This window comes from Callospermophilus lateralis, chromosome 3 (assembly GCF_048772815.1).
Source record: "Callospermophilus lateralis isolate mCalLat2 chromosome 3, mCalLat2.hap1, whole genome shotgun sequence".
Lineage (NCBI taxonomy): Eukaryota > Metazoa > Chordata > Mammalia > Rodentia > Sciuridae > Callospermophilus > Callospermophilus lateralis.
Window position 1 is genome coordinate 194,421,206 of NC_135307.1, and position 20,186 is coordinate 194,441,391.

At 50.5% G+C, this 20,186-nt stretch overlaps 2 protein-coding genes across 2 annotated transcripts; one reads left to right on the forward strand and one right to left on the reverse strand.

Moving 5' to 3' along the window:
* Positions 1 to 2,964: 2,964 nt before the first annotated feature.
* Spint3 (serine peptidase inhibitor, Kunitz type 3) lies at positions 2,965 to 4,920 on the forward strand. The gene is made up of 2 exons (XM_077109096.1): positions 2,965 to 3,037; positions 4,745 to 4,920. The coding sequence occupies exons 1-2, from the start codon at positions 2,965 to 2,967 to the stop codon at positions 4,918 to 4,920; spliced, it is 249 nt and encodes an 82-aa protein (XP_076965211.1).
* A 1,416-nt stretch (positions 4,921 to 6,336) lies between these two features.
* Positions 6,337 to 11,981, reverse strand: Wfdc2 (WAP four-disulfide core domain 2). The gene is made up of 4 exons (XM_076849209.1): positions 11,903 to 11,981; positions 11,186 to 11,326; positions 7,975 to 8,121; positions 6,337 to 6,471 (listed from the first exon to the last, which is right to left on the reverse strand). The coding sequence occupies exons 1-3, from the start codon at positions 11,979 to 11,981 to the stop codon at positions 7,976 to 7,978; spliced, it is 366 nt and encodes a 121-aa protein (XP_076705324.1). The 3' UTR covers positions 6,337 to 6,471; position 7,975.
* Positions 11,982 to 20,186: the final 8,205 nt, after the last annotated feature.

The following is a 20,186-nucleotide window of genomic DNA, read 5'->3' on the forward strand; positions in this document are numbered from 1 at the left end:
GACCATCTAAAACCGTCTCTAGACATTGCAACTGTCCCTGGGCTGAATAGTGTGTTAAAGGCAGCTCTTTGCTCCCCAGCTAGCTGCTCCAGAAGAGAGAGCTCGATGGTGAGCTCCCCACCAAGAAGCACCCATAGGCACCCCTGCCTTTCCTTTTCCTGAATAGTAAAGATCAACATATGATGAGAGGCTTGACCAAGAAGCACGTGGACTGTAGTTGGAAGAGGCAGTGGCCAAGGAGTAAGCATCATGGCTTCAGGGGGTTTCATGTGCAAAGGTGGGAACACATTGCTGTAGGACTCGAATATGGAGCTGACCCAGTCAGCACGCTTAGCTGCAAAAAAGCATCACGCCACACACACTCACAAATGGCACATACCTGTGCATGCATCTCATACGTACAGAGCATTTAAATATTCATTGAATTTTTGCACCAATTCTAGGAAGTATACTAAATTAGCATAATTAATCTGGATTTATAGCTTAAAAAAAAGAAAACACTGAGGCTCAGAGAAGATAAATGACTAGCCCAAGGTCAAGAGTAACCGTACTAGAATCAACTAATGTGCCCATCAGAGACGGACTGGATAAAGAAAACATGGAAGCTCAACGATCACTGCTCAGTCTTTAAAGAGAAAGACTTTCTGTCGTTTGTGACAACACAGATGAACCTGGGGACATTACGCCAAGGGAAATATAAGGAGTACAGAAAGACAAATACAGCATGATCTCACTTATTACATAATCTAAAAAGACTGAACTCAAAGCAGAGAGTAGAGTGGTGATTACCAGATCTGGGGAGGGAGATTGGAGACCCATTTGCCAAAGGATACAAAATATCAGTCGGATAAGAGAAATAAGTTGTGGAGATCTAATGCACAACGTGATGACTATAGTTACTAACAATGTGTTGTACACCTGAAAACTGCTAATAGGCTTTAAGTGTTCTCACTGCAAGTGCAAGTATGCTCACACACTCACACACACACTCACACACAGTGATAGGCCTGTGAGATAATGCATATGTTAAGTAGCATGTTAGTCAGGTCACATATACCCAATTTTTGTCAATTAAAAAATAGGTGAGGGGGCTGTAGCTGTAGCTCAGTGGTAGAGCTCTCGCTAGCACATGTGAGACACTGGGTTCGATCCTCAGCACCACATAAAAATAAGTAAATAAAATAAAGTCATGCTGTCCATCTACGACCACAGGAAAAAAAATATTTTTAATATAAATAAATAGGGACTGGGGATTTAGTTCAGTAACAGAGTGCTTGCCTAGCTTTCCTGGGTTCAATCTCCAATACTGCAAAAATAAATAAATAAATAATAGTAACAAAAGAAATATGATGATGATAAAAAAAAAAAAAAAAGAAGAAGAAGAGTAGCTGAATTCAAGGACAACTTCAGATTTCAAACCCAAGGTTCATTAAGTCCCACAAAGCCATGCCAGCTTTGCCTTTCAAAAACAACTGGATCCAGGAGAGGAGTCAGGTGGGACATGTGCTGGACCCTGGACTCAGGGCTGGATGTGTCTCCAGACAGAATGACACCCTGAACCACCCAAAGCTGGGCTCTCCTTTCACCCTGAGCTTTTACATTTCTTTTTAAATATACTAAGTCTGCTGTTTTTCCAAGGGGGTAGCCATTTCTGACCTCATACCATGTATGTTTGCTGCTTCCATAATTCCCTTGGAGCATCCGGATAGTACAGAGGCTGCACCTGACACTCTGCCCAGTGCACTGAGGGCACTTGATGAATATCTGTGGGTTGAATGAGACACAAAAGCATCTGAGTGGGCAAACTTGGGTCTCAGGCCTGGTTCTGAAACTTGCTATCAATGGTCAGGGTAGTTCAACCTCTCCTCATCTACAAAACTGGGCATATCAGTTCATTTTCCTTTGTTATAGCAAGGTCCAAGTCTATGTAACTTATTTTAATTTTTTTTTTTTTGTACTGAGGATTAAAGCCAAGGGTGCTCTACTACTGAGCTACATTCCCAACCCTTTTTATTTTTTTTTTGTTTGTTTGTTTGTTTTGAGACAGGGTCTTGCCCAGGTTGACCTCAAACGTGTGATCCTTCTGCCTCTGAGTCTCTGGGACTACAGGTGTGCAAGGTGTGCACCGCTGTGCCCAGCTGGGTAACCTATTTTATAAGGGGTTTATTTTAGTTCACAGTTTTGGAGGCTGAAGTCTTTCAAGATGAGGTGGCCCTCTCCGTTTGGCCTCTGGTGAGCACCTTCTTGGCTGTGTCCAATGTGGCAGATAGTGTCTCGGCAGGAGTACATGGGAGAGGGCACAGGGGGCATGTGCCTGGTAAGAGAGGACGCCTGGGCAACTGAGGGGCCAGGTGTCCTCTCTCCGGAAAAACCTGCTGTCAAGGGAGCGGGGGTCTCCCGAGATAGTCCTGGACCTCTTCCAAGGGCAGCACCTGTGACCTCACCTCCTGACCGTTAAGCCCGTCCGTCAAGGCTCCCCCACCTCTCGACCTCACCTCACTGGGGACCCCATTCAAACCTTAAGCAACACACTCAACCCATATCCAAACCATAGCTTGGGGTCCTAAGTCTCAAGGATTTCCTATGTAGATTAGAGAGACAATGTGGAAAGCATATTTCAATTTACAAAAAAAAAAAAAACACACACACACAAATTAGAAATTTTTTTAGAAAGAGGTTTTTCCATGGTTCCTGGAAAAGAAAGGCATCTGGTGCATGATTTAGAATTGGTAAAAGGGCTTTTCACCCTGCAGTGGTAGCAAATTGGCTTTGGTGGCCAGATCAGATAAGTTAGGAGGAGAAAGGCAGAACTGTGCTCGGGACACTCTGTTCCAGAGGCAGCTACCCCCGTGAAAAGCAGGAATTAGGAGTGAATAAGCAAAATATGGGGTCATCCCCACCCCTTTTTGGTCCCCTTTCTCTCTAAAAAGGCAGTGCTAGGCTGGGCCACGGCTGGGCGAGAACATGGGCTTCCAGGCGTCTCTCTTACTTCTCCTGGTTCTCACCTGCCAAGAGCTTCAGACTCAGTCAGAAAAAGGTGAGTGTGGAACATGGGATCTCAGAGTGGACGGGACTAGGACAGAGGCGCAGCTGTACCGAATCCGTTCCTCACCTCACACTCAAATGTATGCTGAGCTTGTGTGACGTACAGCCACCGTCCTGGGTGCTGGGGTTGAAGCTGGAAGCCAAAGGTCCTGCCTTTGTGGAGTTCCTATTCTAGTGGGAGAGAGGCACAGAGTATCTATCACACATAATAACATGTAGGTGATAAGGCGTCACAGGAAAAGTATAGCCGGGAAAGGGGGCTCCAAAGTCTGGGCTCGTGGTGGCCCAGATTTAAAGGTGAGAGATTTGTTGAATCAGCTTTCCTTACAGGAAGGGCTCCCTCCTGAGTTTCCATTACCCCTCACCCTCCATCAGCCTGCAGTGGGGGAGGAGGCAGAGCTGAACCTTTCCCTCCAGGGCTGCTGTCTGAAATGCTATCACAACAAAGGTGGCTGGAGTCCCCGCACACCTGTGCAGCTGGTCTATGCCGGCTTTGATTCTAGGTCCCCCGCTTCCCAGCAGGATGTCAGGACAGGCACTTGATCTCCCTGACCTTAGTTTCTTCATGTAACACTGGAAGTCATAATAGCTGTGTGAAGCGTAAATACAAGGATAAAGCCACTCAGATGGTGACAAGGAGAGTACAAAGGAACTTATGACACAGCCCCAGATGCGTTCCTAGTTATTGTTCTCTGAAGACAAATATTTACTGAGAACTAAGAGCCAGGCCCCCGTTAGGCACTAGGACCGCAGAAACAGCCGGATGACATTCCTGGGCTCAAGGGCTTTTTTGACTAAGAAACCATCTAAGAACAGCCACTGTTTATCAGTGATTTTTATTGGTTATCTCTAACCTCTCAAAAAGCCTCCAGTGTGGATATTAGAGACCCATTTTACAGTGAAAGAAAATGAACGATAGCTCATTTTTCCAAGGTCACCCAGCTAGAAAGTTACTGAGTCAAGTCTAAACCCTGCTCTCAGGTTCAAAACCTACTTTTTCCCCAGGGGCTGTCTGTTCTAGAACTGACCATGAGAGAGACGGAAGCCTGGGAAAGCTTGCTCTAGGAAATCAGATCTTGAAAGGCACCAGGAGATGTGAAGTTCAACTTCTTTTTATTTATTTATTTATTTATTTATTTATTTTTTGGTTAGACACAATACCTTTATTTTGTTTATTTATTTATTTATTTTTTTAATGTGGTGTTGAGGATTGAACCCAGGGCCTCCTGCATGCTAGGGGAGCACTCTCCCGCTGAGCCACAACCCCAGTCCCCCCTTCCCCTGAGCCACAACCCCAGCCCCAGTTCGACTTCTTAACATTACAAACAAACAAATGTACACGTGAGCTGCAACCTCTAGGATGAGATTGGCCCCAAGTGGTGAAGCGATTTGGAAAAGTCACTTGGCCCCTTGGTGATCACAGTTTTACAGGGTGCCTAAAGGGAAGTTTGAGCTAGAATAAAACCACGTGGGTCGATTGGGGGAAAAATAATGATAATAAAGTGTGGGATTTGCACTCCTTCAGGCAACTTCTAGAAATGGAATCTTCAACTTCCGTGGGCTGGAAAGGAGAGGGACGGGGCACAGCTGCCACGGGCAGCCTCACTCTTGGGCTCTGGGTCATCTCAACCCCTGACAAAGGGGCTTGGACCAAGGGAAGGGGAAGGTCTGGCGGCCCTCAACTGCTTTCTCTCTGTAGATCCGAGCATATGCAATCTGCCTCTGGAGAAGGGTTCCTGTCGCGCGGGCTTGTTCAGATGGTATTACAAAATGGAGGAAAACCAGTGTGAGCCGTTTCTCTACGGGGGCTGCGAAGGAAATGACAACAGGTTTAGGGAGAAAATTCTGTGTGAGGAAGCCTGCAAAACCACGTGACTTCCTCACAGCCCGCCACGGAGTCAGGATTGCGCCAGGGCTGTTAGAGGCATTTCAAACCCCCTTCACCATGAGAGATCCCTTCTCCCACCCCCAAATTCATTGTCCCCACGTGTTCCTAAGATCATCTCATCTCTGGGCCTGAAATAATACAAATGTGGACATCCTGTTTAAAGTCTCAAGAGTTTCTTTGTAACACACACACACACACACACACACACACACACACAGGCACAGAATTCTAGAGAGCCATTCTCAGCTTCCTGTGAATCACTGCTTCACCCATTGGAAGATGAAGCTTTGGAAGGGGGAGGGGAGTGGATGTGGAAACCTGGTATTTAAAGGGCTTAAATTAGATAAGGAAAGGGTTTCTGGAGTCTTGTGACACGGATAAAGGAAACACAAACTGGGAAAGGAAGGGAGAGAAGGGAGGGCTTGAAGGAATTTGAGACCACTTTTAAGTGAAAATGAGTGAGTTTGTGTGAAAGCCCCTGTCCACTAGGCCATGCCACACCTTCCCGCCACACGGGAGAGGACTACAAAGCCTGGTCCTAGGGTGCCTTGGTTTGCCTTAAGCAAGGACAATGGCTACTAGTTGGAGGGAGAGGAGAAAAACATGAGGTTCTCTTTTCATTTATTTCGAGAGGAATCAATGAGACCCCAAGATGGGGACACCCCTAATCCCAAAGTGTCCCTTCCCACGCACCGTGAAGCTCTCCCCATCATTCCCTCAGACTCCCCTGTCCTCAGGGCTGGAGGGCAGGATGGAAGCAGGCATGTTCACCTGGGCATCCCCTTCACCTGCCAGGCTCATTCAAGGGCTCTCTTTAAGCCCACCCGAGCCGTTACCCACTGTCCAAGGAGCACTCACCGTCATACATCCTGCCAGGCACTGTGCGGTGCTCTGTATGAGCAGCACATACAGACCTCAGAGTCACTCTGAAAATCAGATCTGACCTCCAGCGGCACCACCTTCTTTCTGTGTGGTCTTGGCTAAGTAACCTCTTGGAGTCCCAGTCTGTAACTTGGGATGGTTATTAATTATTCTGAGGATTCTGAGAAGCCAGGAGACCTCACAAGCCAAGTGTGTTTGGCACATGGCCCATGCTGCTGCTATCATCAGATGCCCAGCTGTGAATCGGAGTGACTTTGGAGGCACTCCATCTCTTCTCTGACCTCTTTTCTCATTCATCACCTTTGGAGGACAATGACCAACCTCACAGGACAGGTGCACGCATTCACCATGTGGAGTCAAGGCCTGAATCCAGGGGTCAGAGCTAAGCCCTCCCTGGACTTCATGCCTGGACGATCTGGTTGCCCCACCCACCTCAACCCAAGTGACGGGAAACAGAGACAGGATGATAAGAACAGAAGCTATGACGCCACCAATGCTGAAAGCAGTCACTTTATTGGCAGGAGAAGGGAGAAGCCATGGTCAGCCCAGGAAGGAGTGCAGAGGCTACCAAGAAGGGAGGGTGGCCATGAGGGGGCCGGATGTGTGTCTAGGCAGAAGCTTCCCCTCCCCACTCCTCAGGCTGGTGGTGGCTGGAGCTGGAGGAAGAAAATCATAACAATAGCATCAAAAATGACATCCATCACACTGGACAGGAGTAGCAGCCACATAAATCCTGGACCGACTCCTCCCAACCCACCATCCCACTCATACACAGCAAAGTTTCAACTGCTTGCAATTTTCTGAAGGTTCTAGATTCATCTCTTCTGCTTCCCATCATCCCCAGGACGCACCTGGGAATATCCTGTCCCACTGTGGCCTTCCTGAGGGACGGTGGGCATTCACCCCGCTAGGAATCCCTCTACCACCAGGAACTGCCATTGCGTGTCATTGCACACACTAAGCTGAGATGAGCTGATCAAATAGATCTCATTTATTCACATTCTAGAAGCAAAACAGTTGTGGCTCGGGGAGGTGAAAAGGCCAGTTACATGTCAGAGCTGAAATTTGAACCTGGGTCTTCCTGCCTGCAAAACCCACCCATGTGGCTGGCACCATAGGAGAGCTCTGGGCCCTGGGGAAACCACGGCTCCCTCTTAACCACTAAAGAGCACATTTTGACACAGCAGGACCTGGGACAGGTCCTCCCTCTCAAGGCTTCGGTCTCTCCTCTGCACACTCAATGGCTTTCATCCGTGACCTTCAGGTTCCTTTGCTGAAATTGTGTTCAACCAAAGGGCACTTCCAAGTTCCTCTTGTTCCCTCTGCCTGCGACGACTGCCCCACTGCACTGCACAGGGCCACCTACCTTTTACTCACCTTTTAGTTGTGGCTCAGGTCACCGCCCCGGGAAGCCTCCCCCCATTGGTCTGCTCCATCTGTCCACCGCCCCCACCTGTCTGTGTTATGTTTCCTCCTCTGTTTCCCGCGGCACCAGGAGCTGACTATGGGCACTGGGCATGTCATCCACCCATCCGCCTCAGCTCCTGGGCTTCAAGCTCTGGGGATGGGCAATGGTCACTTTTGCGTCCCAGCACCTGGCATGGCTGGTGACACAGGGCAGGGTCACCCAATGGGCCAACCAAGCGTTTGGTTTGTTTCTGTCCCACCTGCCTTCACCACATTCCATCCCAGCCACCTCTCTGCCCTGCCTGCACCCTGATCCACCCCAGGGATGCTCCTGCCTTAGCACCCACTGCTCCCTGTACCTGACGCTCCCTGGACATCCCCACAGTGTCCTCCCTCTCTTCCCACTTTCTTGGTGAGGCCTTCACTCGCTGTCCCCTGTCTTCCCCGCCCCTGGGCCCTTTCTCCTTGTAACATGCTGCAAAATCTGCTTGCTGACTTATTTGGTTTATCACCCACTGGACTGTAAACCCCACCCGAGAGACATTTTTGTCAATTTGTTCACTCATGGAGCATCCCCAGAGCCCCAGAGTGGTCAGAGCACACGACTCAATCAGTAACTGTGAATGAACTAAAGTAAATAAATAGTCCAACGCGTGAGCTCCAGAGCATGTGCACAGGTCTCCTTCTTCAACCTGCTGAGGGCACCTTTGTCCTTGGATTTCAATGCATGACCTTCCTCTCTGCTCACCTACCTCAGGGGTCGGGTGTGACACAGGACACCTTTCCGCAGCCATTACGGCAGCATTTCATGGGGCCAGTACACTGGCTGTCCTCCTGGCACTGGTCCTGGCAGATGCCAAGCTGGGGTAAGTCCACATTGGGGCAGGAACCTGGCTTCTCTGGGTAGAAAAAGGAGTAAGAGGAGGCAGGTCAAAGGGGGGCAGAGAGGTGACGGCCAGAGCAGGATCCACCACGGCCCCTCACCCTGACTCATAGACTGCGGAGCTGCCTTGGAATTCTGATTTTGGGGGCAATTCCGTCCTTCTGCGCCCAGATGGCTTCAGAATCATAAGCCCCCAGCTGAGTCCCTGCTCTGCCGTCTGTGGACTGGGGCCAGAAATCCCTCATGACTCAGGTGTCAGTGTCACGCGCCTCAGGGGGTGGGTGCAAAAGCAATGGAAGCAAACATACATTGTTTCTCCCCCCAAAGAGCAAACTGCTTTGTAATAATAATGAGCAGTTATTAAAAAGACTTCACCCCTGCTGTGGGCCAGGCTTTGTTCTAAGCACTTGACACATATTAGCTCATTCGGTCCTCACAAAACCCCTGAGAGAGGAGGAGGGGCCTGTGAATAGTTCCTCCTGTGCAGAGGAGGAAACTGAGGCAGAGAAAGAGCCCCGGGGATGCTCCTGCTTTCCTCCCCTCTCTGTTAACCTCCCTAACAGGGAAGGTTCAGTTGTCTAAGGTCACACAGGACTGAGGCAAGATTTGAACCGCAGGAAATCTAGCTCCGGAGTGTGTGTGCCAGCCCCCTGGGCACCTGTTGCTAAAACCAGCACCTGGCATGGCTGGTGACCCAGTGCAGGATCACCCAATGGGCTGAGCACACGAGAGGAGTTACACACTCAACCTGCTCTTCACTCACTTCCACTGACTCACTGCCAATCAGAATCACTCAGCACCGTGGCCCTCCATACTTAATGCACAGATAAAACCACACATCCTTACACACATGCACACTAGAGCAAACACTGCAGAGATGTGCTGTGTGCTCTCTATGGAAACCTGTTATCTCCTTTAATCTTCACATGAGCCATTCCATTTCCATTGTAGGGGATATTCCTTTTTTTCTTTCTCCTTTCTTTTTCTTTTATTTATTTATTTATTTATTTGGTAAAAGGAATTAAACTCAGAGGCACTTTACCACTGAACCACACCCCAGCCTTCATATATATATATATATATATATATATATATATATATATATATATAAAATATACACATACATATATATATATACACACACACACAAAGATATATTTTTTTTTTCTTTTGAGTCAGAGTCTTGCTAAATTGCTTAGGGTCTTGCTAAGTTGCTATGGCTGGCCTCGAACTGGCAATCCTCCTACCACAGCCTCCCAAGTCACTGGGGTTATAGGCATGGGCCATCACACCCAGCCATAGGGGATATTTCTAACCCTATTTATATCATGCATGAGAAAAACGTGGCCTAGAGAGGTGCCACCCAGTAGCACCCTGCTGCTCAGGAGTAAACTAAGACCTGAGCCCAGCCTTCTATAATACACACACACACACCCCACTCTGCTTCTGGGTCAGGGAGAAGGAAGCCAGGATCAGCCAAATGTAAAGTTAGGCCCAGGACTTGTTGATCAGCTGCAGGTGACCTCAAGCCTGGTTGACAGAGTCCTGACTCCCTTACAAAGAAACCCATTCCCTTGAAAAGGGCAGAAGCTCTCAATAACAGGTGGCCTTGGGACTAAAAGGGCATAAACAGGGAAGAGCTCTGTTAAGTACACAGAATGTCCCCGTGAACTGGGACACTTCGAGGTCCACTTCATTTAGCCCTCACATCAATCCCACTGTGCAAACAAGAAAGCAGAAGCTCAGAGATAAAGCACCTTGCTCAAGATCACACACCTGGAAAGGCCAGGGCTGGGATCCCAGCCTCCGGGCTTCTCCCCGACCCAGGCAGCTCTCTGGCCTGTCCTCCTTATCCACCCAACAACACCCCTGGCCCCTCCACCTGGCTCTGCCTCTGACCCCCACTCCCAGTCCTCGTGTCTTCAGGTCCTCCCTCTCAGGTCCACACTAGAGGTCTCCACACCGAGATGCTGCCCCCTAGTGGGCAAGCCCGCCTCCACCCCCCCACCACCCCCCACCCCCCACCCCCGCTGCCCTCCTCACAGGGTCCAGGGTCTCCCAGTTCCCAGCTTCGGCTGGCATTTGGATGGGGAAATAACCAAGAGGAAAAATCGCAGAGGCTGTATTCTGGATAAAGACCAGTAATTACAGAACCTTGGTCTCCCACGTCGCCCTCCCACGCGTGCCCCTTCCCCCAGATGGTATCCCTGCTTTTCGTGTTTTTCCCTTTGGGAAATGAGAAGCCTGGATTCCATGCCAAGGCCACATCTCGCCCAGATCAGAGTTCACAGCCTGGTGCAGAGGGCAGCGCCCCGGCGAGCACCCCGACGGAGCCCCTCGGCACCCTTTCTGGGTACTTAGGATGGAAGAGAGATAAATTAAAGATTAAGAAGGAGGATAAGGTCCCAGGGAGAGGTCCTGGCATTCTTCAAACCTCTCGGCCAGCAAATAGCAAACACAAAAAAAATAAAAAAATAAATTTTAAAAACTTGAACTCTCAGCCACGGGATGGCAATGCGACCTTAGGCAGGACCGTGGCTCCTCCATGGCTCGCGTCTACAGGTCAAGATGTGGGCTCCTCTAATCTGGGAAGTTTCAGAGGGAGGAACCTGCGAGTCTCGCCGGCCCGGGCTGCCAGCCCTCTTCCCCAGGGTGGGGAGGCCCAGGGGGGCACAGCTGAGAGCCGGCGCCGGACCTCCCGCCCAGCTCGGAGGCCGCCCGGGATTCCCGCAGGCGCGGGCCGGCCGGGAAGGAAACCGCAGCGGGTCCCCAGGCTGCCAGGAACAATGTCCCGCTGCGCGTGCCCGGAAGCCGTCATGCACCAGAGAACCGAATCCAGCCAGGGTGAGGGGACCGCCCTGGCCCTCCGCCTGGCTTCGGGGACGCTTCGTCGCCCGGCCGCCCACGCGGGGAGGACGGGCTGGACGGATCTGGTTCACCCGCCTGGATCTTCCGAGGTCCCCGGGGGTAGGGGCGCCCCCCTTCCCAGAACGCGGCGCTCCCGCCTCCCGCATCCTCCGCGGCCCCGCCCCGTCCCCGCTGGGTCACCGCTGGGTCACCCTGGGTCGCCGCGGGGTTACCGTTGGGAATGGAGCACACGGTGCCGCAGCCGGCCTGGCAGCACTTGCGGTAGTCGGCGCAGTCGCTGTCCGAGAGGCACTCCTTGGTGCAGTTCACGTCCGCCGGCAGCTGCGGGCACACGCCCGCCCTCTCCCCCGCGCCTGCGGACGGGCGAGGTCAGGAGGAGGGTCAGTCGGGGGGCCCGGGCCCCAGTCCCAGAGGATGCCCGCTTCCTACTCTAAGGACCCCCAAACCTCAGTTCCTTGGCATTCTCACTTTCCGGCCCTGGGCGCCCTCTAAAAGCTCCCAGAGGGCCCACACCATCCCAGGGGTTCCCCAGCCCTGGGAGTACAGGAGGTCCCCAGGCGTGGCTTCAAATCCTCAAATCTCAGTCCTCAGGGGACGGCACGCCTGAGCGCCTGGGAGCCTCCTGCGTCTAGACGGCTCCCCGCTCCAGGGCAGCCACCGTCTCCGCCCTCTGCACCCGCCCCGCCCCTCCAAATTTTAGCCCCTGGTAGTCTCGCCACCCCCAGGACCTTGGCTGCACACCCCGAGCTCCAAGGGTCACTAGCTTTAGGCCCCAGAGATCACCAAATCTTAGTTTTCATGGGTGTCCCCACTTCCGCCCCAAGAATCCCCACTTCCCCAGCCTCCAGCGAGGCTACACCTCTGTCTGACTCCGTCTTGCGCAGGTGGCTCGGCCCTTTGGGCACCCGGCCTTTCCCCGCCCCACTCACCTGTAGCCGGAGGGAGGCCCAGCAGCAGCAGTCCAAGGAGGAGGGCGGCGGCCAGCGCGCAGAGGCGAGGGACAGGCATGGTGCTGCGCCGGGGCGGGGTGCAGGTGCAGCTGCAGCCGGGTGGGGGGATTTAACCGCGCGCGCGGGGGGCGGGGGGCAGGGGCGGGGCCGAGCTAGGGGGTGCGGTGGGGGCCTAAGAGCCCAATGGGCACAGCGGGAGCACTGCCACCTCACGCCATTTCACAATCCCCCGGGATCAGGTGTCACTCTTGGCCCCGGTGGGAACCAGGAACCTAAGCAGCTTCCAGGCCAGGAGCAGCTCGACCAGCTGCAGCCGGACCCTTGTCCACTCCCCCCTCCTTTCCTCCCTCCTGGGGCCTGAGGGCAGGGTAGGGCAGCGGGAAGCCAGCGCAGTCCAAGCCCAGGGCTCCACTGGAGTCCTCCCTGGAATGTCCAAGGCTGAGGGTTGGAGGGGGAAAGGGCAAGGCCACAGGGAGGCAAGAGACCCTGAGGATTAAGTGATTGGACTTGGGGTCAGTGGGATCAGAGTGCAGATCCCTGTTTAAGGATTGGTGGTGGAGGGCTGGGTGGTACAGGCTGTAGAAATGGCGCCTGTCGGTGATAAATGAACCCATCTGACAAGGAACAGGCCCGTGGAGGTGGAAGACTGTCAGCAATTTCCAGCCATGCTGGGTGCATTTCTATTGAGTCAACCACTCAATCCGGGTCGACTGCCACCAGGTACCGTGCTCCTGAGCTCATGGATCTTCCCAGCAGCCTTTGACAAGAGGGTTATTCTTGCCAACTGGATATGATAAAGTGATGTACAGAGGTTTAGGACCGCCCCCCCCCTCACCAAGCTATTTCACCCCAGATCTCTCCCTACAGGCCTTGTTTGGGGGCTTTTTTTCTCACTCCATCATAAATATTCGCCAGGTGCATACACACATGGGCACTTGGATAGAGAAAGTAGTCCATAGGAATCACTGAGCTCTGGTTTCTAGGTTTGACACACCTCTATCACTTTCCACCCGAGGGTCTTCAAGTGACTTACTTCTCCGTTCAGAACGACCATTTTGTCATCTATAACATAAACATTCATCTACAACATTAATGTACCTGCCGTGGAACACGTATGTACTCCTGGTAGGTAAGTTCACACTGATTGACATAGGAACCCCAGGCCTGGCACACAATAGGTGCTCCATAAGTGGCCTCTAGTGCTCAGTAACAGGTAAGGAGACTGTTTAGTACAGCCTCCCCTCCCCTCCCTCCACATCTATGGCTTCCATGATCTTGCATTCAACCAACATTGGATGAAAAACACTTGGGAAAAAAATGCACCTGTACTGAATGTGTACACACTTGTTTCTTTCCATTATTCCCGAAACAATACAGTATACACCGACTTCCATAGCATTTACATTGCAGTAGGTATTCTAAGCAATCTATACAGGATTTAGAGTTTATGTGAAATGCTCCCAGGCTACATACAAATATTGCTCCTTTTTATATGCAGGATTTGAGCATCTGTGGGTGGATATTCACAGGGATCCGGGATACTTAGGGACAACTGTATATACTGAGCTTTAGAATCCAGGGTGGTAAATGTCAAAACAGTTGCCAAGGGAGTTAGAAAGAAGTGCCTTCAAACATTTTTCTTGCTCCAGTAATCTGAGGTTCTGGAAACCCAGGGAAGTCTTTGCTGCTGGTGGCTAGAGGGGTCAGGAACAATGAAAATCAGGAGGACGGGTGAGTAGTTTGCTGATGTGGGTACAATGAGCCACCGTTCCCATGATGGGTGTCCATGAAAGAGTCTGAGAATGTCTCCCCCAGCTTCCCAGGCCCAGCCTCAGCCCTGGACACATGCCGTTGTAGGGAGGGGCCAGGACTATTTGCTCTGAGCTCAGAACAGTCAACAGCCAGGAGGGCGAGAGCCAGGGGGAGACGCAGCCCTGGGCAAACTCCCGACACTCAGGGCACGGCAGAGGACACTGTGGTGAGCCCCTGGGTTCAGCCTGTGGCCCAGCAGGCTGCCAGCTGATTGTCCAGGACCTATCCAGCACCCCCTGGCCAGGAAACCGCCAGCCTCGCCCCTCCCACCTCTTCGAGCCCCCCCCCCCCTTGCTGACTGGCTCACTCTTAAAAGAATGCGGATTAGTGTGAGGCTCAGGAAGTGGGGTGGGGTGGTAGAAGGATGGAAAGAACATTTCATAGGTCGATGGCATCAGATGTTTAGTTTTTGCGGTGTCAGAGCCACAATATGAAAAGTCATATTGTTTTCTCTTTTGCATAAGTAAAAAGAGCAGAGACTTTAAAACCAAATGCATCCCGGTCTCACGTCGGGGTTAGCCATTTTCTGGCTGTAACTTTGAGGAGCACTTCACTTTTAGGACCTACGTCTTCCTCCACAAAATGAGCATCATCATGACATCTCATAAGATTATTCTAAGGATTAAAGGGAAGAGCAGAGACCAGAGGCGGCAAATCCAGCTATAGCGCATGTATTGTTAGCCCACACAGTACATTTTTAAAATTTAAATTAGTTGCCAAGATTTAAACGTGGGGAATTTCACATAAAAATAAACCTCTTTTTTCTCTTGGAAAAAGTACAAGACCTGGCAGCCTGGTCCTGCAGCCTGTACATAGCAGCCCTCAGTTACAGTGTGGGTCTCAGAGCAGCCTGTGTCAGAATCACTTGGAGGGCTTGTTCAAACACTGGTTGCAGCACCCCACCCCACCCCCAGAGGTTTTGCAGTTTTTTGGTTTCTGTTTTTATTTTTGATACTGGAGTTAGAACCCAGGGGTGCTTTACCACTGAGCTGAGTCCCCATTCCTTTGTATTTTTTATTTTAAGACAGGGTCTTGGTAAATTGCCGAATCTTGCTAAATTTCTGAGGCTGGCCTCAAACTTACAATCATCCTGCCTCAGCCTCCAGAGTCACTGGGATTATAGATGTGCACCGCTGTGCCTGGCACTCCCCTGAGTTTTGATTCAATAGGCCTGGGATAGAAACGGGCATTTGAGAGGTTTCCAGGTGATACCGCTAGTTAAGAGACCACACTATGAATGTTGTGACCTAGAGTTAAATGAAGCCACTCTCTTTATGAAAGAAGCATTCTTTCCATTTCCCCATTATCCCCACTGTTCCTTATTGTCTCACATGCCCTGCCCCCAGCTACTTCAGTTGATATTACCTGCTTGTCCAGTGAGGGCATTTACCTTGTAACCTGTAGATGAGCATGTAGTAAGTGCTCAGTAAGCTTGCATGTATGTAAAAATCTCATGGAGTATCTTACAGGTAAAGAAGTGGAGATTCAGGTAGACAAAGTGACTGACCGAAGGGAACACAGCCAGTAAATCAGAAGGAAGATAGCAATACTTTTTGCTCATGCAATCCCAGTTATTTCAGTATCACACAAACAAACACATTTCCACACACAGAACTATCCAAGGTTAAAATAGATGATACATCCAAAACTTTGGACATGACTTCATGAGTGTAAAGCAATATTTATCAAGGAAGAAGAGGAAGGAAATAGTAAAGGAAAGAAGGAAAAGTTTATAAAGGGAGGCAATGTTAGTCACCTGTAGCCACGCCTACTCTAAAGTGACCGTAAACAAGTTAATGGTGAAGATTTGAGAAATTCCCAGGAACTAGCAGCTGTCTTTAACTATACAATGGAGCCTTGTCCTCTTGAACTGTTGGACTCAATCAAATTTCATTTTATGGAAACCTCCCTCTCTCCTCTCTTTCTGGGGATATTGGCTATTTTGTTTTGTTCCTACCATCTGTTTATCCTTTTTCTGATAAAGTGCCCTGATTTGGGTTTGGCAAAGTGAAACTTTGTCTACCAGGATAGTAGGGCAGGGGGGGCTGTCAATCAAAGTGCCTGACCTGTCCCCACAGAATAGCTGATCAGATGTTGTCCCTGGAATTTTCATTTTGAACAAGGAAGGACAAAAGACCTGAGCTCTTTCAGAGGTGCCCGGGGAAGGCCTCAGTTCTTCCTTGTTTACCATCCTTTCAAAACCAGGTTTTTTAGGTTTCCCTTCAGTTCTGTGAGCTAACCCAAATCAGTTAGTGCTATTGGTTGCAAGTACTCGAATTCAGCCCTAGCTAACTTAAAGGAGCTGTTAGGAAGACAGAATGGATACCCAGTACATCTCCGCACCATTGTCATAAGTTTCTTTGTTGATCAGTGCGAACTTAGCAACTGCAGAAGTAAAGAGGTGTTTATTTGAGCCTTCGTAATTGTAACTCAGGAGACACAGGTTCAGAGAGCTCTGAGTCAATATTCCAAAGAAGTCAGGGCTTAAATGGGCAAACAGTAAAAAGAGGTAGAATCTCTCTGTAGGGAATTCTATTGAAATTGAGAAAGATCCGGTACTGAATAACAGAGGCTAGCGTAACCCAGGGAAGATAAAGAAAAGAATGTTTATGCTTAGTTAAAACTGTCCATAAAGCAAAAGTCCTGAGACCTCCCGATAGGTACGTTGAGTCTCTGGGCACAATGCAATCGCCTGTTCAAGATGCCTGCAGTCGGAGGGCAAGGGTAACCAAAGTTCACATTCCTAGCACCAGTTTGAAAAGCCCACAGGGACGGCTTCCTAATGGCCTCCTGAGTGCATTTCGAAAAGCTCCTTCAATGTTGCTTTCATGGTGAATTTCAATACCGTCTCGGCTTACTATAGCCAGTTGGTTTCTGTTGCTAGCAACCAAAGTGTGCTGACCCCCTATACCCAGGCCACCATTAGGCTCCCCATTTCTAAATTCAGTGGCTTTTTCTCCAGCCTCCATCCTCCTCTACCTCACAGTAAGGCCTTTGTGGAATACGGAATAAATGTAACAATGTTCAAACCGAATCCTTTATTAAAAAAAAAAAAAAAAAGTTGTTTCATATGATTTCAGTGCAAAAATCCATGAGGAGCAGAGAGCTTTGTTATTTGAAGTGTCTTGAGTCTCCTCTTGTGGCTCTCCAGGGCCTTTAAGGACAGTTTTAAACCCTCTTGTTTGGAGGACAGCTTTGCAGTCAGAGTCTTGAGTTGTCAACTCCTGCCATCGTAGGCTAGGTGACCTTGGAGAAGAGTTTAGCCCTCTGAGCTCCGGCTTCAGGAAGATCCCTGTGCCGCGACTCAGTAAGTGGTCATGGGTGTCCCTGGGTCACACCTCGCTACCCTCAGGGATTCTCTCCACTCCTGACTTCCACCTCCACCAGAGGACAGGGACGTCACTCTGCCCTCTGTGGTATCCAGCAATCCCCTCACCTCCTCTGGCCTGTTTCCACATATGTAAAATGTGGGCACCTTTAAAGAGCTGTTTGTGATCATGATATAAAGCACCAGCAATGTACCTGGCACATAGTAGGTGCTCAGTCTGTGTCGATTTCCATGCCCAACCCCTTCTCTGAGTCTGGGCACGCGGTGTCTTTTCCCTTCTCCTCTTTCTGCCTCAGTGGCGGTTTTGCCACTGTTGGAGCATTTCCGCTCAGGCGTCCTGTCTGCCCCAGCTCAGCACCTTCAAGGTCACATTCTCTGTTCCGTCACCGCCTTCACCTGCTTCTTCCATCTCAGTAAACGACAACCCTGTTTCCCGGGTGCTCAGGCCAGAAAGGCTGACGGCCGTCCTGTCCTCGGCTACTCCCTCTCTCTTCCCCAGAGCAGTGTGGGCAGCCCTGCTGGCTCTGCCTTCAGTTCTGCGAATCCTTCCAGAATCCACTGCCTCCGCCATCCCATCTGGTCCAAGCACCTCTCCCTTCCCCCGCCTTCCTTCTAACCCTCCCTCTGCTGCCTCCAGAGCAGTGCTGTCACCCGCAGGCCGGACCCTGGTGCTCCTCTGTGCCACCCCCCCACTGTGGCTCCCGTCTCATTCCCGGGCCACGATGGCCCATCCAACTGACCAGCCTCATCCACAGCCTCTTGTCCTCATTCCACTGTCCAGCCAGACTGGCCCCTCACTCCTCCTGAAATCCGCCTCACGCTTTGTCCCTGCTGGTCTCCAGCTGCCTGAAACCCTCCTGTCCCCTCCCCCCAAAAGCCGCTCAGACATCCTCAATAAAGCCTTTTATTTATTCATTCGTTTATTTTTAAGAGAGAGAGAGAGAGAGAGAATTTTTTAATATTTATTTATTTATTTAGTTCTCGGCGGACACAACATCTTTGTATGTGGTGCTGAGGATCGAACCCGGGCCGCACACATGCCAGGCGAGCACGCTGTCGCTTCAGCCACATCCCCAGCCCCAAGCCTTTTGTTTTTGATGATCCAATTTTAAAGGACAGCCTCTGTATTTCCTCTCTGTGTTCCGTTTCCTCCGTAGCTCTATTACCATCGGAGGGAACATCTTATTTTACTATCTGTTTATCTGACTGAGTCGCACTGTGGGATAAACGGTCCTTGAGGGCTGAGGACTGGTTTCATTTTGTTCCTGGCTACATCCCAGATCCTAGGAGGGCCCTGGAGGAGGACTTGGTACCTGGAAAGAAAGAGTAAATATCATATCCTCGGGGTTGGTTTTCCACAGGGCAGCTGCAGGCTACTGTCAGGTTATGTACAGTTTGGCTCCTCCAGGGACAGCTCATGGCATGTGGGACCAAATCCCAAGTCCTGCCCTGAGCGCCACACACACACCCACACAGATACACACACACACACTCTCACACATACACACACACACACACACACAGATACACACACACACACTCTCACACACATACACACACCCACACACACAGATACACACACATACACACACACACACACAGATACACACACACACTCTCACACATACACACACACACCCACACAGATACACACACCCACACACAGATACACACACACACCCACACACACACACACACATACCCACACAGATACACACACACCCACACACACACACACACATACCCACACAGATACACACACACCCACACACACACACACACACACAGATACACACACACACCCACACAGATACACACACACCCACACAGATACACACACACACACTCTCACACATACACACACACACACCCACACAGATACACACACACACTCTCACACACATACACACACCCACACACACACACTCTCACACACATACACACACAGATACACACACACACACTCTCACACATACACACACACACACCCACACAGATACACACACACACTCTCACACACATACACACACCCACACATACCCACACACACACACACAGATACACACACACACACACACACACACAGATACACACACACACACTCTCACACATACACACACCCACACACACACACCCACACACACACACACCGGCTTCTATCTCCCTCACTGTTTCTCGGTCCTCTCCCCTTCACTCGCACTCCAGCTCTGTGGGTCCCCACACTCTTCCTTGACATCACAAGCATGTCCCCGACAGGGCCTTTGCACTCGCTGTTCTCTCTGCCCGAATTCTTCTCCACCAGAGAGATCACTAGCCTGGACCTCCTCCCTTTATTCCAGTCTCTGCTGAAATAGCATTTCCTCAAGAGGACTCCGCTGGCTACTCTGCTTCATTTCCTCCAAAGTGCTCCTGCTGGCTGTCACAGCACATAGCTGTGGATTCACTGTTCCCTCCCTGCTAGAATCTTAACTCTGTGCCAATAGGAACGCTGTTCAGTTCTCTGCCGTGTCCCTAGCCCCTGTGTCTAGCACTTCCTGGTAGCAAACACTCAATAAATATTTGTTGGATGAATAAATGGAATAAACTCAGTCTAAAAATAACACTCATCTTACCAAGTTCCTCCTCTGATCTGCCACTAGATATTGATCATCTCTCTTAAACCAGAGAACAAGTCTTCCAGGTGGCTATGTTTACCTGCCAGGTTCAGGAAAACCCAGAGGTCACAGCCTTCGCCCAGGACTCAGGCATGACCGGGTGACTGAGCTAGGATGCAAAACTAGTTCTGTACCTATGAGACTTTTAAAGACATCATGTTGATTCCACCCCAGGCCAAACCGTCTCCTAGGGCCCTGTTCTGTCCACAGGAACTCCCTGACGGTGAACTTGACAGGCTCTCCACCGCCTACAGGACAGACCAATCTCCTTAGCCTGAGAAGGTGCCTAACCATGGAGCCATATTCCCAACCCTTTTTACCTCTTTATTTTGAGACAGAGTCTTACTAAGTTGCTTATGGCCTCACTGAGTTGCTGAGGCTGGCCTCAAACTTGTGATCCTCCTACCTCAGCCTCCCAAGTCACTGGTGAGCCATCACACGTGAACCGTTAGCCCGACTTTTTATGGGA